This window comes from Aulostomus chinensis, chromosome 2 (assembly GCF_037954235.1).
Source record: "Aulostomus chinensis isolate RoL2024-O1b breed Wild chromosome 2, RoL_Achi_v1.0, whole genome shotgun sequence".
Classification (NCBI taxonomy): Eukaryota; Metazoa; Chordata; class Actinopteri; order Syngnathiformes; family Aulostomidae; genus Aulostomus; species Aulostomus chinensis.
In genome coordinates, this window is record NC_141321.1 from 20,795,417 (window position 1) to 20,821,246 (window position 25,830).

Sequence of the window (25,830 nt, forward strand, 5' to 3'; positions counted from 1 at the left end):
GAAAGATAATGAAATGGAGCTAACTTTAAGGCCTTGTAGAAGAGAGTCTCAGGGAGCTCGGCTAGTTTGTTGTGCTGGAGGTCCAGGGCTTCTAGAGGGACGTGGTCAAGTAGGTCAGGCACTCTCTGCAAACGATTGTTCCCTGCCAGCAGCTTTCGCAAACTCAAGCTGTTGAGCAGTCTGTTGAAGGCCAGAAGAGACGTTAGGAGGACAGATTACAAAGAGGCAACAGAGACGACCAAAAAAACTAAAGAACACGTAGACTTCACGACTTGTGGTATCAGCCATGGCGTCCCATGCTAACTCGTCCATCAGTGACACTTTCAGTTTGGCTGCCTGCAGAAGTGTTATCTCTTTTACAACACTGAGGCCAGCATTGAATGATGGCCACTTCAGCATCAACACTTTGGGATGGTCTTGAGTTTTGTGCCCTTGGAACACAAAATGCTATTTATATTTCCTTAGTGTCACCACAAACGCAAACTACTCAAGAATTATGAAAACAGGTTTAGAAATAAAGAGTTAAAAGGCTTCACCATGTAACATGTACGTACTGTATCAATACAACAGGCTGTTTGTTACACAAGAATAAACAGATTTAAATGATATATAAGATGAGAGATGGAATTCAAGCTTGTGATAGAAAGGAGACAAACCTGGATGGAAGCTCAGAAAGGAGGTTGTGGGTGACATCCAGCATCTCAATTTTTCTGCAGTCACATACCCAGTCTGGCAGGTACTCCAAAAGGTTCCTGTCTCACACACACACACACACACACACACACACACACACACACACACACACACACACACACACACACACACACACACCAAAATGCGTCAAGTCAAAGTGGGCCGGCAAAATTTTCATTTACATTTGCGAATAAAGGAATTTTTACTCCATATGAATTTATATTTTATATTAAATGTAAATACTGTGAAGCTTTACTATAATTTAGATTTGGTTGGATACTGATGACCCAGGTTAATGATGCACCTCCTTTACACATTGTTCATGATTTATGAACTGAAATGATGACAAAGCTACTGTGGAACATCAGTAAACAAACTCATTCACAGCCAGAACTCACTGTGATAATTCCATGTGTGTAAGCTGGTTTGGGACTGGATAGATGTTGACTGTATTAAGGCCTGCAGGCAGACAGAGGCAGCAGTCACGTAAACATCTAAAACATCTAAATGAATGTGCAGCCAGAGAGAGAGTACTAGCACCTCGTGTTGGGACTCACGGTTGCTGCTGGCATGAAGCATGCGCAGTGTGAAACCACTGAGTGTGAGTGTCCCCAGCTGGTTGCGCTGGCAGTGAAGAGTCTCCAGGTTGCAGACAGAGCTCAGGTCTAATGAGTCCAGGCAATTGTCCCTGAAGTCCAGCTGGGTCACCTGGTTCACGGCCTCCAGACTCTCACTCTTCACACAACGTAACCCGTTCAGCCTGCATTCAATGTTAGACTGGGATTATCACTACTGGAGCAGAGGAGGAACATTATATCATTAAATCATTCTTTTAAAAACATTTAAAAAATTGCTACAATTGTCACAGATCTGTTTGGATTTTCAGTTTGCGACTTTTCAATTCATACAATTTTTTTGTCCTGATGTCACTTCTTTCTTGTCTCTTTTCACTTCCTGTCCTGATTCAGCTCTGTTATCCTTTGTTCCCTATGATTTGCACCTCTATTTCAGTGGCATTCAAGACATTTACTGCAACATTTTTTAACAATTCCGCAAATTTTTTGGTCAAATTTGTGAGACTGAAGAAGATCGTGGCTGCCAGGACTCCTTGATCCCACCCAATGTGTTAATAAACAATAATTCCTCTTTGCAGAGAGCTACCAGCCCTCTAATTCACCAAAGATGCACCTTGCACTCATAAATACAGTCTGCCTTTTCCAAACTACAGCTTAACTCTCAAGGTTAAATTATTGGCTGGGTGGGGCTGTGGGTGCTGGTTGGATCCCCAGGATGAGAGGAGAAATATGGGCAGGAAAATCAATGAGTAGAGCCGACCATGCCTCGACACCCACCGCTGAGCTGTTATTAAAACATATGACTGCAGGTCTGGGAGGCTCTCAGGTGTGACTCAAGGAGTGAAGCAGGGCATTGCTGAAACATTTGTGTTCCACAAACTTAGAATCGAGAAATAAAAGTGAAATAAAAGTGTGACGCTAAGAGGTGCTGCTGAGTTCAGACTAGTTTTGTCCTGACATCCATCTTTCTGACAGTACTGGAAAGAGACATAAAGCGTTATAGATAGGTGGCAGTAGGGGGATGTTTTCCACCTGCTTTCATATTCACCTGAGTGACTGACACTGATGCGAGGGGGCTGCCTCTGCATGACATATTACCATTGACCTGATTTTATGCATGATGGATGGGTTCATTAAATGAAGCAGGATGAGAGAGATGGTGAACGCAGAGACAGAGGCAGCAGCAGGGGCTGAGAACAGTTTAGTCCCCGGAGGGCCTCTTACCGGAGGTCGATATTTTTAAGGTGGCTCATTCTGGCCAGCGCAAACAACTCCAGACACTCCACTCTGTTTCCAGCCATGGCCAGCTTGTCCACCGCACTCAGTTGCTCAAGCACAGCGGGGATGTGACTGAAGTTATTGAAGGAGAGCCCGAGACTGTTGAGCTGGGAGAGACCACCGAGCTCCTCGGGCAGGGAGCTCAGGTGGTTTCCATCTAAAGACAGAGTCTGCAGGCTGCAGATGAGAATACGGTCAGGTTTACCTTTCTTTTACTTGTCACAAAAATATTTCAACTTCAGTAATTTCACAGACTCCCCAACAGCTTTCAGATATTCTGAGACCCTTGGTTACGTGAATAAAAGGTTTTAACTTACCAACTACATCTACATTCCAGAAAAAAATGAACAAAGCAAAGATAGAAACATGTCCTGCTTTTGTCAACTAAGAGCAATTGCAGAGTTAAATATCACCACACGTCCATAAAAAATGGAAGTCAACACAAGTATGTGACCTGGGGATGCCATGAAGAAGAAATTGTTTTAAACAAATACAGTGCATGTAGCACATGATAGAATATTTTAAATTCACTTTGGTCGTTATCATAACACACAAAAGGTTTTATTTCGAATCTCATGCTGTATCGTGGAGTTGTTCAACTCTAATTCACTCCCTCATATTCATTCCTTTCACTGAGTCTGGGCCTGAATCTGCAATCAACCCTTCTAAACAAGTACGTGATGCAAGTAGTGGAGGAAGCGTGTTGAAATCAAGTAGGTTCAAGATCGGTGGTAAGCTTTGGCAAGAGATAAAGACAACTGTGATATAGGTGTTTTTCCTGTTAATTCAATTTTGGTATTGTGGTTTTCTTTTTCCTGCCACCGTGAAAGTGATAGTCATGAGCACAAGGCAGAATGTTTTCAAGGCGTCCCTCCCTCCACTTTAATGTCTTCAACTCAATATGTCATGAATGCTTTGAGGGGTATTCTTGAAATTTATCAAAACATCCAACGGCACTCAAGGATGAACTAAAAAGGTTTGGTGGTCAAGGTCACTGTGACAGTCACGCATAACGGTGGAATACAGCTGTCATGTTGTGGGATTGATTAACTTGGGAAATATTTTTGCTTTACTTCAACTGAATGTTGAATGTTGTGTTTGAAATGTTGCATGTTATACAACTCAAGAGTTATACAGTGTACACAGATTTTTGACAGGTAGGACATAAAAAACATATCTATTTGTAATATCAATCATGTTTACAGAGTTTAACAAATGCTGACATTTAGAAATATATGTGTATGCATTGCGTTTATTACAGTACATATTGTTGTAAAGTGTATGTCTGACCTTTGCAGGCTTCCTATCAGCACAGGGACGGTGTGGAGGCTGTTACAGGACAGGTTGAGCTCAGTTAGTGTGAGGATCTCGCACACACACTCAGGGAACACACCCAGGCGGTTGTGGGACAAGTTCAAGCTCTTTAACTGGGAAAACCTGAAGACAAAGAGAACATCAACCGTAAGATTAAGCACAAATAGAGTAGGTCACCAGGATGGTTAAGAGGGGGGGGGGTCCAGCTCATTTACTACAAACGCCATCACAGAAACACATTCATAACACAAATATCTGGCTGGAGCATTTCATTTTTGTTTGCCATTAGTGCCATATGAATATGAAAGTAGTTTTAGTAAAACAAGATGGCCTTCAGAAAATAAAATGTATCTGTGGACAATTTAATGAGACAGATGCGCGCTAGCATATCAGCGTGCCTCGCACTAGGGTCCACATTTGGGGTGCACCGTTTCATCTTCAGAGCAATTTGCTGTTCCACAGTGCAGGAGACAAGAGATGTGACAAGAAATGATGATACACGGTCATGTGCAGTGGGACTTTTAATTCAGGGAATGTGTGTCGTGAATCACTGTGAATCACTAGAATCACTGTGGACACTAGATACTGTGGAGCCTTTCCTTACAAGTGGCAGTTTAATCCATGCCCAAAGTTATTATCAACTTATTAGCCGCCAAAAAAGGGAGCCTGTACTCCTGGCAGGCGAGAGAGGGCAATAATCACATAAGTAATCATCCACGCCATCATAGGCAAAACAGGAAGTCACCTAGATCGACCAGACAAACGTTGACAATGCAGATTTTGATTTGTGATTTCTGATCTCCCAGGTGGATGAATTAACAGCAACATGACACATCGATTTTGTGTGTGTGTGTGTGTGTGTGTGTGTGTGTGTGTGTGTGTGTGTGTGTTTTTACACTAGACTGGGCTGTGATGAATGCAGTAGTACCATGCAGCTACACAGTTATGGCTTCTAAAGCAGCCTTCCTGTTGTTACCCAGGTACTAAAAGCTTTGCAGCTGCTGTGATGATTTATTGTCACATCCTCTTCTAAAAAAAACAGACAGAGGGCTCATTATGGAAAATATTGCAGCAGTGCTGGACCCTTAAATAATATAATTAAAGATAATTGGGGGACCTTTTTCATTAGATTGATTATTTTGTTATCTGTATTTGGAGCCACTCAGGGATTAAGGATAAATTGTAGCTAGCTTGTTGACCTCAGCTGATGCGGCAGAATGATTTGTTCCCAGACCGAAGAGAGGCTGCAGAATGAAACATGTATGCGTTGCCTTTGAACTGGAAATAAAAGTCAATCAAAACATGAATTTGCCTGCACAACGGTCCCCTTACTGCAAACGATCTACCTGAACTGGTGCATCAGCTGCTTACGATCTAATTTTGTTTTGAAGAAGGCACCACGCACCTTACAGGAAATGATGCTCACTGTCATTTGTCCTCTGTAGTGAAATAAACCACAGACACAGCAAATCATTTTGTAACACAAACACAGGAGTTGGCCAGCCAGGAAGAAGAATCGCGACCTCGGAAAAGATTCTTTATTTCTAATGATGATGATGATTATGTTTTGTCACGAACAAAACAAAGTTTGAGAGAGTTGTTGGTCACTGCAGCTGCTGTCATATAATACAGGAGTTGCTATTACGACAGTGTGAATAGTTACACAACTGCTGCATATCACCACATGCTGGGCTTTTTTTTTTAAACACTCATTGTTCCGACCCATTTTTAAAAAAGTAACCTGAGAGGCTGTCCTCAGTATTGATGTTTAAAGCATTATTATACGATATTACATAACGACCCAGCTGGAGGAATCTAACAGGGAAAGGAATTTGATAGTGTTGGATTCCGCTTGTTCAAATTAATTCAATTTGCAGTGCAGGACTGTACATGATGGCAGCTTTCTTCTTAACTCCCGACTACCACAACACTGTGCTACTTTCACCTGATATCCACTGGGAGGTGAGTGAAAACATGACACGATGATCCACTAGCCCTTAATTCCTCTCTAGGTTCAGGAAATGTGATTACCTGGGGAGGTTGAGCAGGCCTCCAGGCCCCTGCAGGCTCATGAAGTTGTGTCGCAGGTTGAGGTGGGTGATATCTTGGCTGTAGAAGAGATATTCTGGCACCGCTTCCAGGCTGTAGCAGGACAAGTCCACCAGGCTGACTGTCTGAGACACCACCTTTACACATACACATGGTTAGGTGAAAGAGGTGAGAGAGAGGAATCCAGTGGTTTTTCTGTTTCAGATGTCAAGAGTTACAAGTCTTTTTGCAATGTATATCATCACATCATTTTGTATTTGTACATAAAAGTATTATTACTCCTCCATTCCTGAAGGTTACAGCCTGGCTGTCTGCTGTGTGATTTATAAGCTACAAAAAACAAAAAAATAAAAATCCATACTTGGTGGGTGGAGCAGTGTTGTCATGAGATGAGATGAGATGAGATGAGATGAGATACCCAATGGTTGAGTTAAGGCACAGAAAAACACAATAAAATGAAATCCAACTGGTAGCTACAACTTCATGCTATCAGATTTTGTTTTTATTTCTTTTTTTTTTTTACTTAAAACTGCATTTTCAGAATAGGTGCAACATCAAAGCTGCCAGCAAGACCCCAGCTCATGCCATTCCAAGTAACAGCTACTGCTTTATTCAACAGATATCAATTTGCTATCTTATCAGCTTTTAAGTTAACTACTGGGCAGCACGGTGGTGGTGCAGTGGTCAGCACTGTCGCCTCACAGCAAGAAGGTTCCGGGTTCGAGTCCCGGCTCAGGCACGGGATCTTTCTGTGTGGAGTCTGCATGTTCTCCCTGTTCCTGTGTGGGTTCTCTCTGGTACTCCAGTTTCCTCCCACAGTCCAAAGACATCAAGAGAGGACGAGGCTGATTGATACTCTAAATTGACCGTAGGTGTGACTGTGAGTGTGAATGGTTGTCTGTCTCTATGTGTTGGTCCTGTGATGGACTGGTGACCTGTCCAGGGTGAACGCCGCCTCTCGCCAGAAAGCTGCTTGGATAGGCAGAATTGGATTGGATTGGCTCCAGCCCCCCCGTGACCCTTAACAGTATAAGCAGTACAAAATGGCTGGATGGATGGAAGTTAACTGCTTTGGCATTGGTCGCTTTATAATTGAAACCCAATTTTTTTAAAGCATATCAACTCCAAGTCAATGGCTACTCTATTACCAAGAAAAGCGTTTACTGCGTACCGCAAGAACTCGACAGAGAAATAGTTGGACGGCAGTATGAAGCAGCAGCCACTTAACCATCTTGTGCTTTGTTGGGATCTTAAACTCAAAAGCACAAAATAGCAGAATCCAGAAAAAGAGACAGAGTTACTACTGGCCTTCAGATGCAAGCAGTCCAGTCAGAAAGGGAAGCGTAATTCTTTTTTATGGGCCTGTTGTTTGTCTCAGAGATGATTGTTTACTGGCCAGCAATCATTGCAGGCTGCCTAGTAAAGCTCATCCTGTCCAGTCTGAGGATGGCGTCCGCCATTAACAACAGGGCTGCACACTGTGCAGCGGTCTAGAAAATGGGACGGCTGCTCAGAGGAGGATGACATCACATAACTGCGTTTAGAGATGACAAAGACAAAAATGCTCTGCTAGGCTCTTTTAAAAAAGCAGCGTTCTTTAAATAGAGTAATTAAGTGATATCAGAGAGGGATGATGGACACAAATTGACAGAGTAGAATTCAAAGAAAACAAGACAGGTTTGCTGTTTTATGTGATTTGCATAGTGATTAAAAACACTGTGACACACGGAAGTAATGTGAGAAAGATGACGAGGCACAAAGGATGAAGGGTCCGCTGAAATTAACAGCTATGTAGGGAAAGAATAATAAAGGCCTGAATGAAGGCACGTGCAGTTAATGTTATCTTGCTCTTCAAAATGTACATGTTGCATTCCTTGATTCAAACTTTCAAACAAGCAATCAGATTTTCAACGGAGCCAAACAAGCAGGGACACAATTTAATAATCGGCTTGAGCTGAACCTTTCACAGCCTGCTTATTAGCCTAGTATTGCCTTTTTTTGAACTATGAGTGTGTGTTTGTATTAATTTAGCAGAAATACTCAAAAAACAAAACCAGAAAGGAGTTATCTTGCTAATGATAAATGCCCTCAAACTCATGACTGAAGCAAAGTACCTCTCTGTGCAACTGAAGTGCTGTGCAGAGGTCAACTGGATTGTTTCAATGACAATTTGTGCCACAACAGCCATGTAATAATGTTTCTGAAAAACATAGAAAATCAATGGAAGGCCAATGAACAGGATGTGAGATGTGAAATATCAGATGTACAAATTGGTCAGAATTATGACAGACAGAAAACGTGTAATTCTGTTTGAGTCAAGCTCCCACGGTCTTATTTATTTTACTTGTGATAAAATCCAAGCATTTCCTGCGATAAAATAACTCTGATGTCTTCAACAATAAGCTTGGCTTTTTGATTTCTCCTAAAAAAAACAACCAAGAAATACATCCAAACGAGAGCAATTTAACGAAAGAAATTGTTGATTAAATCAATAATATTTTACATGTAAATTCAAATAGTAGGCAAGAAAATTTCAAATAAATCCCCCTGCCTTATTTGCTTAGAAGTAACGTCAGCTGGATAGGTTATTAGGAAATTATACATATATTTAATACAAAATACATTTTAAAATGATTGCTGTGCATTGTTCTGAAGGGGGCAGCCCTCCTATTTGAACTCTCCCTTGACAGTTTTTCAGCAGTTCTTCGTGATGTAATTATGTGCACCAGGGAGAAACATTTCTTTAAAATAAATATGTGTCCTTTTTGTAGAGAAACAAATCTACATTCTGACAAACTATGAATACAAATAAACACTGTAATGTATCTCTACAGCCTAGTCTTCAGTCTTATCCAGCATGATCTTTTCTCTGATTCATACACCTGAGATTTATGCAGTACAGCAAAAACATCAGTCGTTCATCAGTCCATCCCCAGTCCCTCATCTAACGCACTCGAAACACACAGCACTCTAATACAGGCCGCTCTAACGCAGTAATCCATACCTCCATGCTCGAGAGATATACTGGACTTGGAATGAATCTTCAGCTAATTGGATTTCTCTTTTTCTGTTGGCCCTCTCCTTTCACGGGTAATTGTAGGCTGACTTGGCCTCGGCGGAGCCTTTCAAAAAGGCTGTTCGGCTCCCGGAAGGAGCGACGGTGCAAAGCCATTTATGAGAAGATCAGACAAAGCAAGTTCAGCAGTCCAGAAATGATGAATTGTTGAGAGGCAACCCAGAGCCAAACATTAAGTACTTAACACTCCCTCATCCACTGTGACTGACATCCTCCACTCCCTCAGACTTGATCATGACCCACAGGTGGGTGTCAGCACACTTTATTTACAATAAATTTGTAGAATCCCACAATCATAGTTATATCTACAGTACGCATTAGAGCCACATGAGGGTGCTTGTTGGTTCTCGACTACATCCTGTTGGCTTACTACACTACACACCGCTGGCTGCCACAAGTCTGCTATCAGCCACAACTAATTAGCATCTCATTTAGAAATTAATTTGCTACTGATGCAGAAAGGAAAACGATAAGAAAGTTTGCTGTCTCGTTGCATTCATTTAGTCTCATTTATAGCATTCAAATTTGTGAAAAAGTTTACAGTATTTGGTATAACATCCCAATGTCTGGCTATTCCAAAGAGTGAGACCGTGACCATCCTGATAATATATCATATTTTTGTACAAATTCCACTTCCTGTGTCCACAAGGTGGTGGTAGAGAACACTCACTCACTATATATTATGTTGCTGTACATCACATGAACACAACACAGTGTAATTTTGATGGCAGTCATTAAAGTTTGTTACATCAAGTTTACTTCCTGTAACCTGTAACATAATTGAGTGCATTCCTCCTTGGCCCCCACTGCCCCTCCCCATGATGTCAGTCTGATCCAGCTGACAGAGACATGATGGGGAATTGGCAGTGACAGTCAGGGACATTCATTTATGCACAGATTCATAATTTTGTTGTTATCATTGTTGGTCAATTTTCAAAAGTGGATCCCCAGTGAAAATAAAAAGGGAAACACTGACTTACATTACTACTGTGGAAAAAAACAGAGATGTCCTCTTAGAAAAATAAAAATAAGATCTAATATATTGTTGGATCAATAGCAGACACCACTGAGAGTTGCCTTTGTGAAGCCAAAAAGTAGAACTAACAGTTTTCTGGTCAAACATTTTCCCCACTTAAAGTAAAAGCCCCAGAGGGCAAATGGGGAACAAACAAAGAACTGCTTTACAAAAATATATGGTAAAAAGATACTGTGTACCACACAAACACACACACATTTTGTCTCTAGCTTACTTTTGATGCCTGCCGCTGCCATCGCTGGTAGTCTGCCAGTGTGTCAAAGTTGACAAAGTATGTCTGGGCTTGTGATCCGGCTGAGCTGAACATCAGACAGTGTTGCCTCCGCTTCACCTCCTCCACCTCAACGCAAAGATGAAATAAGAAAACACATGGAAAATCATGTTTATCAATAACTGTTCATGCAATTGTGCTGATGCGCCAGATTTTCGTTATATAGTGAGTGTCAATTCAGTAAAAACGAATCACTGAAAATTGGATATTTTGTCTGAGAACATTTTTGGGGATATTTTCTGTTCTGTGACAGTTGTAACTCTACAGTTGGGGGGGGGGGGGGGGGCCTTTAAATAAAGACCACTGCTTTAACCGGCAGGGAGAGTTGCAGTCACATGACCTGCATCTTACCAAGTTTGTGTTGTAAAAGTTGTGATGTGTTTGTGTATTTGGAGCAAAGAACCCCATCTGCACTTCAGCGTAAACCAGATAATCATCTTCTGTATCTAACTTAGCTGTTAGCATTCAGGATTGCCTGACCCACCCTCTACACCCGGCAGGCAGTGTAGGCGGTTCCCTCCCAGCTCCGCATTCTCACCTTTCCTCCCACCAGGGGTAGGATGTGCATCTTCCCGGTCAGGCTGTCTTTGACAGAGGCCACAATCAGACAGGTTCCACAGAGAATGACCTGCCGCTCCGCCCACTTGTGCAGCTGCGTCTTGCCCTTCCTGACGCTGAATACGCCTTTCAACAGGGTGCGCTCCAGCTGGTCTGCATTTACTGGACGCTCTGGAGGGGAAAAGCCCCACATGGAGAGGTTAGTGTAGATGTACAGACATCTGTCTAAGGCGCACCCCCTCCCCACACACTCACACACACAGACACACACACACAGACACACACTCCCTCCCTCCCTCCTGTGATTCACAACTTCAGCTGACAAACAACAACTGATCCATAGCTATGCAGGAAAGAAGCTTCCAGACAATGAAGTCACAGGTCAGAGTGATATCACCTGTATAACAGGCAGCTCCAGGAACTGGTCTTACATCAGCACTTAGTATGGTCAAAGGTGAAATATCTCATATACCGTATCTGTCGAGCTGAATGTCACTACAGAATAGCAAATTTCTCTATTATACTCCATTATTAGAATCTATAGCAGCCACATAAATGTGCAGCAGCCAAACTTATTTATATGTTTAAACGTATTAAAGTGGTACTGCATTTAAAAGTGTAATACGCTTCTCAAGTACTCAGAAACAGGTGTCGAACTCACAAAGACATATTCTTACTCCCTGCTTGAAGCTAACAGCTACCTATGGTTGATATCATCAAAACTGCCCAGACTTGTTATTTTTCAAACTTTCAAACACATCAGTGATAATCCATATCCAACTGTGCATTAAGTTATCCACAAACATCTGAATTTGAATTAAAAGCAAACTTGTCTGAACAGTGAAATTGGAATTAATGCTATTGAGCGTCTTGCCACAAGAGTCCTGCGGAGAGGCGCTGACAGATCAAGTCAAAAGTAGCAATTTGTCACTGTGAAGCCATTCAGATCACAATCCCACCACTCATGGCTCTGACTCACACCTCCACACACACACACCTCTCTACGGAGGAGGCAGCCTCTGCTCCCCGACGCAAATTAAAAATGTGTCTCTCTTTCTCCTGATTTACCATCTCACTATGATCTCATGAACTCACCGACCTCCACTGGACAGTAGATCATATAGTTTGTGTGCAGCTCCCTCTTTAAGAAAGACATATTCTATCACAATTAACCTGTCTTGTGATAATTTTATTATCGTTATCGCGGGCAAAGTATCATGATAGTATGTTATTGTGAGTTACTCTATGACTCCCATCTGAGGTTATAACTCATGATGTCAGATATCAGGTAAAGGTGAACAGCAAACTGTCCAATGAGCCTGAGAACGCAGCATGAATATGTGCCACCTCCATTCTGTCTCTCTACTGCTGTCCTGACCTCAGAGCCTTTAATCATATTGATGAATAAGGGCTTTGTCACTGAAAACTTCCCTCTTTTCAATTACATTATGCCAGCTTGCACAGCAGGCAGCCTTAGCAGGCCAGTGCCCAGGGATTTGGTTTTACACTTTGATTGAAAAATTAAATTGCTGAAGGACACATCGGACAGCAGAGATGCCATCTCTGCCAGGTTTCAAGTACACTCTTAGGTTAATGGCATGGTCAAATAAACATACAGTAGAGGAGACATTGCTTTCAGTCCTGGTTTTCTTAAACCAACTTACGCTGCCTTGTCTTTTTTGTCACCACCTTCCCCTTCCCTTCACAAGGACATCCAAATGAAAATTAAGCCTGCTCAGGTTTTTCTACGCCAGGAAATCTGATGATGAACAAGCAAAGTGCTTCTGACAACAAATTGACTTGCAGGCAGATCTGCTGCTGTGTCTGTTGCTGGATTGTCTCTTACATCAGAGACACACACACTCACACCCTTACAGACTGACTGACGGGCAGAGTGAGTCTGTCGAGAAGGGGGCAACGCCTGGACAGAATGGCTACATATCGCACCTCTATGGGGTTTTTTCAGATTCGTCTTATTTGTTCTGTTTGTAGTCTTAACACCTACCAACTTTTTGAATGCAAAAAAAAGGCCGATGAAACAGTTCAGCCTGGTCGAGAAGCTGAAAATACAGATTTTTTTTTATGTAAAAAAAAAGAAAGAAAGAAAACCATTCCAACAAGCCATTCATTGTTATTCACTTGACTTGAGTTCTGAGGACTGAATGTGATGGCTGGTTGTGAAAACAAACTGAGATAACAGAGAGGGTGTCACGGCCCCAACCATGACTCCACTTTTTCCTTGAGTCTGTGTGTGTGTGTGTGTGTGTGTGTGTGTGTGTGTGTGTGTGTGTGTGTGTGTGTGTCTATCCTCATGCGACTATATTTCTAAGATGTCACATCCGACAAAGTATTAACATTGTGAAGTTTTGGGGATATGAAAATGGTTGAGAGGTGACTTAATTTAAGGAGAATAGTGTTAAACTGAACCAGTTTGATGTAAGTCCACTGAGGTACAATTCTTCCATTTTCAGGGTAATGGAATGAACGAAAAAGTACACCCATTGATGTATAATCAAGTAAAGTACAGAATAGATTCTCCAAAATTCTTTCATAAAGTACTTTTACCCAACTGTCTACCATGTCACTCACTGTTGTCCCTCCACTCAGAGGTTAAGCATATAAACACACTTACGGGCCTATCCAAATTTACATCCATCCATCCATTTTCTTCGGGGGGGGGGGGGTGGAACCTATCCAAACAGCTTTCTGGCGAGAGGCGGGGTTCACCCTGGACAGGTCACCAGTCCATCACAGGGCCAACAAATAGAGACAGACAACCATTCACACCCTCAGTCACACCTACAGTCAATTTAGAGTATCAATCAGCCTCGTCCCCTCTTGATGTCTTTGGACTGTGGGAGGAAGCTGGAGTACCAGAGAGAACCCACACAGGAACAGGAAGAACATGCAGACTCCACACAGAAAGATCCTGTGCTGGAGCCAGGGCTCAAACTCTGAACCTTCTTGCGATGGAGCTAACCACTGCAGCACCGTGCCGCCCCCAAATTTACATTTACCTTAAATTAAAATTCTATTTTTATCATGTCACATTCCATCTACATCTTGCAAACCCACTTTAAGATCCCCTGTGCGTGACGGTTCCAGATGAGTTGTTTCCAAACAGCTACAGAGAAGTCTTTACAGAGTCTGAAGGCCCAACTAGGAAGGATGCCTTCTACTAAAGAGGGCTCTTTGCACTCTTGAAACACCTTTGGCTTTGTGTGTGGAGTGAACTTGCCTCTCCTCCTCACCTGCAATCAGTTTATCAAGCTCTGCAGCTCAACAACCTCGACTCACTTCCCACTCGTTGCTAGATAGTACCACTCAATCTTGTGGTAGTATCGTCTCTGCCACCCAGTTCAGTAAACGCTCAAGCCTCTAACCTTGTTCAGGATTCCCTGCACCCTCTTCCTCTTCCCCGCCCTCTCGTCTCCTCACACCACTTAAGCTGTCTGCCTTTCTCATCTGCCGGCTTGCTTTCAGCCTGTCAGCCTGCTCCCTCCTCCGCTTGCCTTCCCTCTGCTTCAGCCCCTCTCCCACCTACCTCCACCACAGTAATCATTCCCTTTATACAGAAAAACACCTTTCCCTTCAGTACTGTGACTGGTTCCAGGAGCAAATGAAGCCTTAACAGTGAGAGCTATTCACTAAAGCGTGCTCTTTCTTTGTCACTGGAAAGACAGACACTTGCCCCAGTAATCTGCTGCTCCAGCACATAAAGTTCAGACAGTACACCAAAAGCTCTCATACAATTCACTCTATACAATACATTTGTACAGAGCTCTGGAGTGTCCATAGAGAGAGGAAAATATATTATACAAAGTTTTATTTCATTTATTTGTGTCCATGAGATAGAACTTGTTTCTTTGTTACTTATTTTGAGGTCATGAGATATAACATGTTCCCCTCAATCCAATTCTTTTGAGGCCTACAAAGAACTTGTTCCCACAAATTTAGTCCCACCAATTAGTACAGCGAGGCAACCAGTTATCTTATTATCTTGTGTCAAAGTAATTAAGCTAACTATCTTTACTGACAATTCAAAATTGAAGGAACTAGCTATATCTTGTGGCCACAAATTAATATAAATGAACAGAACAGGTTATATCTTATAGCATCTTAAAAACAACTGAGGGAACAAATTATTACCTTGCAGCTTCAAAATAACTAAAGTGAAGAAACAAGTTACCTTGTAGAGGACAATTATATCTTGCAGCCTCAAAATAAACGGTGGGAGGAAGTATTAACTTGTGACCCCAGATAATCAAATTATAGGAACAGTATATATCTTGTGGGCAGAAGACATTTTCTTTTCTCTATGGCCCTTTCAGGGCTCTGTACAATCTTCTACAGGTAAAATACTACTTTCCATTAAAAACGGGTGGTCTACCTGATCTATGCACATAATATGAGCACAGACTACTGATGACTCTGCAGGCATCCAACAAACAAGCTATGTTGCACATTCTTATCAACCTGTCTGAAATTCACTGGCCTACTTACGCAATGTGTCTTGGCCATAAAAATCCAACTACTCTAAAACAAACACACGCTCTTCCCTCAAGGTCTGTGGGGCTATTAGTTGCTAGGGAAATGGGTTTGTTGTCAAAGTCCAAGCCAGTAAACCTCTGTGCAACTCCGGTAGAAAGCCAGCCAAATCATGATCGATCCCATCCTACTTATGCCAAAAAGTGATGGCCATACCCGCTGGCTCTTGAGGAGATCTTACAGACTCTTTCTGTCTGAGTCTTATTTCATTCCTACTAAACTTGTAATCAACCTGCATCCACCCCCACCCCCCCACCCCCCGAGAAGGAGCCAAAACCACAGGGAGCATACATCAAGTGACGGATCAGACTTTATAGTGCGACTTCTTATCACCACCGTTCATCTAAAGCGTGACTATGGCCTTCACTCGACAGCACACTCGTTGACATCTCACTTCACGTGTCGTGCCAGACGAGCAGGGAGTTGGCAGCAGGGCAAACTCTGCTCCTGTGGAGAGGTGAAGTGAGGAAGGAAGAACTGGGAAGTACATAAAAGGTGTGAGAGAGGATGTGATTGGCTGATAAGAGACTGCTAAGAATGAAGGTCTGCAAGGGTATTAGGAAACTGGTAAAACTTTACAATTGGGCTTCGTTTATGACATAATATGCCCTACTTAAGCATGTAGAGTCTATCAACAATTTTTCTGTTTGCAACCTTCAACATAATAATCACTTTTTTTTTTTTTTTTTTTAATCACACAATGAGGATTCACTCAAGGAAACTGCCAAGTATTTAGGAGCCAGAGCAGAAAGCTCTTTAAATGACCACCAACCAGATGCTTCTGCTTGGTGGTCTGTTAGTTTTTTTGTTTTTAAAGCTATTATTTCAACTGTGTGCATTCAATTTTATATCAAAAAGGAGCAGAACATAAATGATGCAGAGGACAGATGGAAAATGAGTGAACGGAGCAGATTACAATAAAACAGACCATTAAGAGACTCAGTTATTATCAGCCTTTGTTTAAAAGGACATCTTATTTGAAAACTGTCCAATAAATTAAAGTTGACAAATAACCTGCGGGTTTCAGAAGAACAAATCTAACAAAAAAGACACAAAGATTACAGAAAAAATATATTATGAAAAGCTGCCAGGTAGACCAGGAGGTCCGGCTCTCTGTAGAGCTATTTTTCTCTGAGCTGTCCAATCACAACCTGGATCTGAAGAGTATTTCATTTTTCTCTGAAATCTCAGACTGACTGGATGTCTATGTAAACAGCTCTTCTTTTCTATTAACACTGAAATGAAACAGCAACATTTTGCTTAGTTCACTGTTAGTTTACTCTTTCTGTTCCTCCTGATTATGATTCAGTGATGACGGGACCTCGGAGTCTCACACGTTAGTTCACATCCATATCATCACAACTTAGGGACACTCTTCATTCAGATTTAATTTCCTCTGGCAAATTGGCACCAGCCAAATCAATAATTTATGAGGTGTGTTCACAAAGCTTGCAGATGACTTATTTCCACCTGTTCCCACACCGACTGCAGGTCTGATGTGAAATGTGTGCACTCGCTTCAGGTGTCGACACTCAAAGATTTAGGACCAAGATCACCAAGGCAGCGATAGAACAGCGCCCAGTGGACGGGCGCCAGAGATTACAGCAGGCCTCGTCCCTGCTACAGCTGCATGCGCTGACCCACAGAACCACTGGCCCTCGGGTCTCTGCAGTTGTTTTCACTTGGAAGGGTTTTATTAAGTCAGCATTTAGAAATGTTTACTCCCTTGTCCGTGTTTGTTTTCATCTCATCTGTGAGCCACAGCAGGAGTGTGCGTGGGAGGGTAGAGAAAGTTCAAGATGAGTTTCCTGATCTAATAGGTGGAGGATAAAGGGAGGAAATAAAGGGATAAACCTACTGTAAGTTGTCATAAATTAACTTCATATAGAAAACAAATGTGCATGGACAGATACTAAAGAAGGTGGGATTTATATTTTCCATTGGATGAACTCAGTGACCCATTAATCATCTTTCACCCCCCCTCAGATTAATCTTATTACCACTGTCAAGTTTCCAACACCCAGGAGGTAGAGTGACTAAAACTGTCTGCATGCACAAGCACATAAGCATATGTGTTCGTTTTGTTATAAAGCAACCCCCCCCCCAACACTAATTAGCTCATTTCTCTATGAATCACTGTTGGTGTTCAGTGGTGATGTAAACACACGATTGAACTGAGAGTGAAACGCTGGTCTGAGAAGGGGAGAGAGAGAACCATACCAAAAAAAAGTTACAAAAGCCATCAATTCAATTCAGACCCTGGACAAAGTTTAAAAAAAAGAACAAAGAAAGAAAAGAAGGTGGAGATGCACATGTTAACCAAGGGAAAAATGATTCTCTTATTTTCCAGCTGAAATATGGAGCATTTACTGATAAGCCCCCACAGCTGCTTAGTCGGATCATTACCCCAGAAAAATGCTAGACAAGCAAGCACCTGGAAGAGCCAAGTCAAATGAAAGCTGCTGCTGCGTTTCAACAAGATATGACAGCCTACAGGAGCAAGGTGGGTGGAAAGGGGGAAAAAGCAGAGCTAGCCTGTGCAAAGCAAACAAATAATTGTCACCGATGAAGCTGGATGAGTGGAGACTTAAACACAAGCACAGAATAGTTACGTGATCTCACTGTTGTAATTCCAAACAGTAGCTGAAACACCACCATTCCCAACTCTAGGGGAAACACATGGCCAAATGAATTTGTCCTGTTGACCTTCATTGGATATCAGTAGTGGCAGAGTACCAGTCAAACCTGGTCCATGGTCCTTTTTTTTCTCATGGGTTGACAAAAGGAAGTAGGAAGTGTCCCAGGGGCCTGACCAGACTGACCAACGTGGCCTGACTACTGATGGTAGCCAAGACCCAGCCAGTTCTCATGCTGAGGACAGTTAAACAACAGCTGAACTTCAAATGGACAAGAAGAGACTAAGAATAAGATTGGGTTCACCGAGACCTGCCAGCTAAACATGCACAGTTACATAGAAACTTAAATTCATCCATATGAGCTTAAGCTAAATAACTAACACTGTGATGGTATAACACAATATACACTCACTCCGGCACAAACATGAACAATGCCAGTAAATCTTATCAGATAGTAACAGGCACAGTACCAGGGCCTGTGGTCTGGCTCAGCCAACCTTGAGAACTTCCCACCTGAGGATAGATACCTTCTGACTATCAGTCAGTTAACCTGCAGCCATTTCGTTGGACTTATGTCATTCCAGTAAACAAGAACCAGGGAAAAATTGATTTAATGACGGACTCTTATACAGCGGGTGGTGATACGGCCCCTTACAGCTGGCTGCAAGCAGACTTCTACTGGTCTACCTTTGTGTCACTGACTTAACAACTTCGTCCCTTCAGAATGGCGAAGTAAAATTCAGACTGTTATAGAAAAAACAATGGTCAACTTTACAGCACTCAATATTTCTCCTCGTCTGTCCAGAAATGTTTCACCCCAAGCACCCATTACAATGACACCCTCCCTTGACTGTGGACTGGGTGCTGCATGACTTAAAGAACAAGCACAGAACACTAAAGCCAATTCGGGCCTGACTGAAGCACTCACACACTGGAGTAAATCGATCCTTAACTGCATTAAAAAGGAATGTTATTTCAGTTTTGAGAGGATCCAATTTTTGCTGCTGAAATAATGTGTTTACATGTCTGTAAAGTCAAGTTTTAGTTGGAGAATCCCAATAAACCTTTCTTCAATTTTCCTTGGAATGTAAAGAAAGTTTACAACCCCAATTTTCCTCTGACTGGTCATGAAGACACAAATGAAGAATGAGCAAACAGCAATGTTATCTTTCAGCACATAAAAGGTCAAAGATTCCATTTATTTTACAGCCCCAATCAGACACATTAGGCTTTTAATGCAGGAAAAAAGAATGTACTCTTGTTTTGACAAAATCATTTAAACTGCTGCTTGGTTGTTCAAGACATTTGCCTGCAAATGGACAGAAAGTAATAAATACAAAGCTATACTGTCTTTTTATTCGGCGTGGAAGGGCTCCATCAAGACGGAGGGAGGGATGTGTGCTTTAAATGGGAGAAAAGACATGCAGGCCCTTCAGATGGTCTGGTTTGCTCTCTCTGGCACTGCAGCAAGCATGCAGCTACACGCCCAAACACAAGAAGTTCCACTGACTCAGCAGTCTGTTCATTAAGTGGAAAAGCATTTCAGAGCATCATTCAACATTTCCCCTTAACTGCTGCTACTGTAAGTGTCATTACACCTGCAGCCAATAGGCAGACTCACAGAGTGTTCGTGCAAGCCGTATTGAGACACATGCAGCGAGACATATTATTCACTGCTTCTCCTGCATGGTGTGAGATAAATAGGCGTCCCCTCTGCTGCTACATTAATATATCAGACAGAGACACTTCGTCAATCCAGTCCACGGGTCAGGGGAGCACGTTGACAGCAGCAGGTGAAAGGCAGCCCACATGGGAATGCAGTAACACTACAGGATGAGAAATGGCAGGTCACTCATCATTTGGCCATCAAGGGTGTGTGTTTGTGGCATCCCTGGCTGTCAATGACAGACACATTCTTCAGAAAAGCGTCACCTTCAGGGAACCTCAAATAACAGACGCTCTCACTTTGTCCAAAGATGTAAAAGAAGCTGTGATAAAACGGTTTTGGAACTTTTAATCGACAGCAGTCTGGGAGGATACAAGGCCTGGACTAGATGTCAGTGCCAGCAGATAGTAAAGACTAAGGACAATAGCTTGTACGGTACTCACCACTGTAAAAACGAATCATGCAGCTGAGGTCTGAATTGGCTGCTTCTTGCTGCAAGCGAACAGGGTCTGCATAGCCCATAGCTGCCAGATAGTCATAAACCATCTGGAGGGGGCGTTCAGTGGGGTCCAGTCTCCTGCAAGAGAAAAATGGAAGGGTGATGATGTGCCACCACCCACCACAAAAGAGAAAGATCCGTTTCATTCATTAACCGTGATGGAGACATATTTAGAGAGCCATTATAGAAAACTAGACATGGTTGGGAACCGCAACTGTAGATCTGGTACAATCAATCAATTAGTCAGCTGAAAAAAAATGAAACATCGACTATAAATAAACCATTTCAAACTAAAATGTCAACTATTTGCCAGGTCCAGAGTCTTAAATTAAGGATTTGCTATATTTTTTTGTGTATTATTGTAGTATTATACTGAAAAGAAAGCCTTTCTCTTGAGAGGGAACAGCCCCTGATGAGGAGGTGGTACTTGGTGATGAACAATAATCGTATCATAAGCCGAAGGTGTTGTCATGCTGTTCTTTAAAGTTATTTGTTGTAACTGGATTTTTATGTGTGATGACTATCATTTATCAGATAGTCCTCTACACTGTGGTGATGGCGGTGGGGAAAGTGTGGCGAGAACGCTTTGATTAAATATTGAGCCGACTTTATGATTTGAGTTGATCATTACCATTTGAAAGATGCTTATGGAATCATTTTAGCTCACTCCAAGCACAAGTGTGAGTAACACTGCTGGTTTGGACATTTCCTATAACTTGGATAATTAACTTTTAATGTTAAAGAGAACTTTCAGTTTGAGATGCATCATTAAACAATCTGGCTTCCATTCGCCACCTCACCAGTTCCTCAGTCAACAAACTGTTTGTGAGCATAGCTCAGAATTTACTTACAGGTGCTTGCCATCTTTCATTAAACTTTTGCGTGGGAAGTGGCGCGCACCTCTGTAAAGCCCCGTTTTGTGTGTACATAATGTTATAAATGAGACCTCTGGGCATTACCAACTGGGAGGAAATGCAGGGAACATCCCAGGGACAGCATATCCCATCTGCCCTGAGAGCACTTAGGTTTCCCCCAGAAATAGACCAGTGAACCATTTGGCTTGGTCTGTTGGCACTGTGACCCTGACCGGGATGGGTGGCTCCAACATGGATCAAGGAAAGGATGGACGTCCTCCATCAACTTCACTGCATCAGTGGAATTATTTTAAAAAGGGAGTTTGTGAAAATGCAACGCTCCCTAAACACAGACCGCATCTTCCTGTAAGCAGCACATTACGACCAGCTATAAAAAGACAATCACTATAAAAAGCTCTCTTCCATCGTGTCCTTACTTACTTCTTCTTCTCCTTCTTCAGAGTTGGTCTCACTACTAGCCTGAGATGTCTCAGATGCTCACTTCTACGACCGCTACTGCTGTGTATACATCCATAAACTCCACTCACTTGCAAATGTATTAGGTGGAGTACAACAATTCTGTATCTAATGGTCATTTTGTGGCTAATTGCTGGAGTTGTTAAACTACGGTTCGAGTGTTCTGTCCATGATATTGGGATGAATAAGGGCTGATACAAGATATCAGACACACCTCTCAGTTTAACCCACCGGAGACCAAACACATACAGATTCACAGCTTGTTGAACATAAACGTGCAAGTAATGTATTGCTGCTAACCTCAACTTAACTGGATGTGCTGCATTTAGGAATGGAACTTTCCATTGTAAAAAAAAAATAACAAAAAAAAACTCAAATCAGAGTTTCCTTGGATATTTTATTATTAAATTTAAATCCATCTGTTCATTCTTCCTGGCAAACTGCAATTTAAGTGCTGTACTGCTGGAATATAAACTGAGCCAACACAGGCTTACCAACAGCCTTCATTTTTTACTGGTTTAAATTACTTTGAAATGCCTGCAGCTCATCGACAGCATAAATAATGAAGTTGGTTTTCACACACACACACACACACACACACACACACACACACACACACCACAGAGTTAAACACATCACTGGCACATACGATGATTAAAAATGTCCAGTCATGTTTGCAGCAAACATCCCCAGCATGAGAGATCTGCGATGTATCGGTGGTGAATCGGTATCGGACTATATTTCCCTAATATATATTTGCTGAGGTGAAAACCAGAAATTTCAAAGATCGTCTGGTGTTTCCATGGCCCGGTGAGGGAAATACATGTCAAACAATAACTAAACTATCAGGGGGAAAAAATTATACAAAAACTCTGCTTAATATTAGTGAGGAAACATTTCAAGAAAGTAGTGTCCTTTTTCATTTTTTTTACTGAAAAAGATCAAATTGGTGTCTGCGCTAAACCTGTATGTAAAGCTTAACATCAATAAATAGTTAAAAAAATATAACAAACAGCTGTATTTGCATCCACTATTGGCTAAACTGTTTATTTAAACATGATTATTGGTCCAGAATTTCACACATCAGTCTCAGCACCACCTCCAGAATTATATTTAGCCACCTACGTATCTGTTTATTATGCTCCACTATAATCACACCTGCTGGTGTTTTTTTTTTTTCTGGTTCCAAAATCCCACATTGTGAAAACGCAGAAGGGACAGTAGGGCTCACATAGAGTAGGAGTCATGAGCCCGAACAGCTTCAGCTGAAGCAGATTCCAGATTCTCGCCTCTCTAATATCTTCACATCGCAGGAGGAACAGCCAAGATAGATTCCTTCCTGGTCACGGATCAGCAAGCCAGCTTTTTATCCTTTCACAGATAATCAAAGTGCCATGTGATATATTCGTCTACAGGAGTCTACACTATACATGTCAAGGAGAGGCGTACTGCAGCAGGTCATCGGGGCTGAATGATAAGCTCTGCAATAAGTCAAGCTCGGAGAAGGTGACATTCATGGGCAGAATATCATGTAAAAGCTAGTTTTGTGATCTGAGATACATGAGAAGTGGGCATTTATTTACTCATGTAAAGATTAAGACGTGTGTTTGATGGGAGATGAGTGCTGTGTGTGTGAGGGCACAAAGCTCTGACAGGCTTCTTTTTCTTTCACTTGTCTCCTTCCTTGTGATTTGGTGATAAAATATTACATTGTTAACAATACGGGGAGTGAATGGATCATGTGTAGAAAGTGACGTAGATGTTAGATGCATGTGCTGGACATGCAGAGCAACCGTGTCACCGTAACCCTCGACCCCAGCACTGATGGATACGTATTTACCTGACAAGGTCTCCATGCAGCTGAACATAGAGCCCTTGTCCTTCCCTCTGGGCACACATCTCTTCTACCGTGGTGCTGGTGGAGCAAAGCACCAGCTGCAGGTCGGTTTGAGGGGTGGAGGAGGCCTGGGCCCCTGAGGCAGGTAGCTGGGGGTCTACTGTCCCACCATACAGACACACACAGCCCCGCTGTGTGTCTCCTTTGAGCCAGTCCCGTTCCCGCGACCCAAATCTGGTCTTTCTTGTCATGCAGCCACGACTCCCATTTCGCTTCATGTTGCACTGCGGACACAGAAAGAGCCATTCAAACACACGCACATCAACAACAGCATCAGCTGGCGAAAGAACCATGTAGGCACCCAACAAATCTGTGTGTTGCCCTGAGAGATTGAGGTCTGACTTCTCTGATCAATAGCTACATTGAAATCTTTTTTTTTAATAAAAACAAATAAATAAATAAAAGCAGTCAATTCTACCACTGGAGAAGACAAACTGACCTCTCATTTTATCAACTATTACCTCCTCACTAACCAGTCCAGTTTGTTCAGACTCATTTAATGCATGCCAACATTATTATGATGTCATACTTAACTTGACCTTTTATTTCATTCCTTTATCCCAAATGCGCTCACCTCATCATTTCATTCTTTGAAACATTTGTGTGAAATGTCACAATCAGTGTGTGTATATTCAGCATTGCAGCCAAAAACATGTTTCACTTTTACGTCACAGTAACATTGAACCTTATCAGCTCATGCCTGAGTGTGAATGAACATCTGTGCCAGGTGTGACTGACATATGGCGCTCAGGTAACTGGTTAGATGAACACCTGAAAACGATGCATCCAGCAACAGCTACAGCCAACCTGGAGGCATAAAAACCTTCTGACTACCACCCAGTGTGAGTGGATTTTAAGCACTTTAGAGCCACAAACAATGAGCGTCGAAAGAGGCTGCTGGAAAATGTCTGCACTTTAGGGAACAATCAGTGAAGAGGCTGCAGGGGTTGATGTTCCCCATCTTTCAGAAAAAGGAACTACAGGATTCCACACACTACAGAGAAATCAATCAGCTCAACACAGGACGGACTTGAGAGCACTCAGGGAGCACATACCTCCGCCAAGGCGACCTCAGCCAAACCCAATGTAACAAAAAAGACTCTTTTTGCTGTGTGGGACAGATCAGCCCCAAATTTGATGGGTTTTGGTGAAAATTTGCCTCATAATTTTAAACATAATCCTGCTAAGTGCCAACAAACAAACGGCCTTGATCATATTACCTTCTCAGTGGGGGTAACTAGACAGCAATCGGACAACAAACACCTCTGCCAAGACAATACAACGTCACCAGATAAGCAGCAGGGTCTGGATGAATTCCAAAATAGACCTGAGTGCTATAATCCTTACAGATTTTTAGCAAAAATCTGCCCACAATTTTTTGAGTTATTCTGCAAATGAATAAACCCACACCATGATCCCCAATTTGGTGTACATTCAAAGTTATTTTTCTCACCTTTCGTTGCACACAAAAGCAACGCTTTTAATCAATGATTTAGAATAAATGTAAATTTATCAGCAAGTGGGGATTTTTGTCATTGATGTCATTGTTATAGTCTAGATTTAACAACTGATGTGCTTATTAATTCATGATCAACATCGACTGTCCTGTACAGAGAGGTGGGGTAGACCCTGGCCGCATCACCAGTCCATCACAAGGCTGACGCACAGAGACAGACAACCATCCACACTCATATTCACAGCTACTGGACATGTAGATCTTGTTCAGACTGCAGGCAAATCATATTTGTTTCTACAAATAAGATTTATCCCAAATCAGATTTTTGCAAGACTTGAGCTCAGATTTTCCAGATATCGCCAACATATCAACAAGACACAAACTTCAGGTGGCCGATACTGTTGGGGAAATGGCTAGCGAGTACTGCAAAGAGCCTTCGAAATTTTATTTGAGCTTACAGACTGAAATGCAGACATAGAAATATGATTGGGATCAGATGTCAAACCAACTCAAAATGTGGTTTGTCATGGTGAAAAAAAAAAAAAATCATATTTCATGTTTTTTTTGTCCATCCAGACTTTCTAAAAATCTTTTTTCGATACTCCAGAGCCCTAAAATGGCCGTATAGAAAAAGTAGATATATTGTAGGCGTAGATATAACTTTTCAATCAATGTATTTGACATCATGAGATAACTTTGCAGCTACATTTTGCCATTTTGATGGACTTCAGGTTTACATTTCCAGGGAAATGTGGGTTTTTTTCTCTGCATTTCTGAATCTCATTCTCTTTAAATCATTATGCCATGCTTTTAATGCACTTCATTGGAAAGCAGCTTCACATATGATCCATTCCTTCAACACAGAAAGAAGACCCAGCAGTTCCCTGAACCACTGGTTGCTGCGATGGAATCACTCACTGGTTGTCTACAGATGGTGTGGGAGTGTG

General features: G+C 42.1%; 1 protein-coding gene across 2 annotated transcripts in view; it reads right to left on the bottom strand.

Moving 5' to 3' along the window:
• Positions 1–25,830, bottom strand: part of phlpp2 (PH domain and leucine rich repeat protein phosphatase 2) — a 37,668-nt gene that overhangs the window by 9,732 nt on the left and 2,106 nt on the right. For both annotated transcript variants that reach the window (XM_086183652.1, XM_086183643.1), the window contains 11 exons: positions 23,371–23,651; positions 20,144–20,277; positions 10,831–11,021; positions 10,236–10,361; positions 5,892–6,046; positions 3,837–3,983; positions 2,493–2,723; positions 1,251–1,453; positions 1,092–1,152; positions 657–752; positions 25–180 (listed from right to left, as the gene is read on the bottom strand). In XM_086183652.1, the coding sequence (XP_086039778.1) occupies positions 25–180; positions 657–752; positions 1,092–1,152; positions 1,251–1,453; positions 2,493–2,723; positions 3,837–3,983; positions 5,892–6,046; positions 10,236–10,361; positions 10,831–11,021; positions 20,144–20,277; positions 23,371–23,651 (1,781 nt within the window). The remainder of the gene's footprint in view (positions 1–24; positions 181–656; positions 753–1,091; positions 1,153–1,250; positions 1,454–2,492; positions 2,724–3,836; positions 3,984–5,891; positions 6,047–10,235; positions 10,362–10,830; positions 11,022–20,143; positions 20,278–23,370; positions 23,652–25,830) is intronic.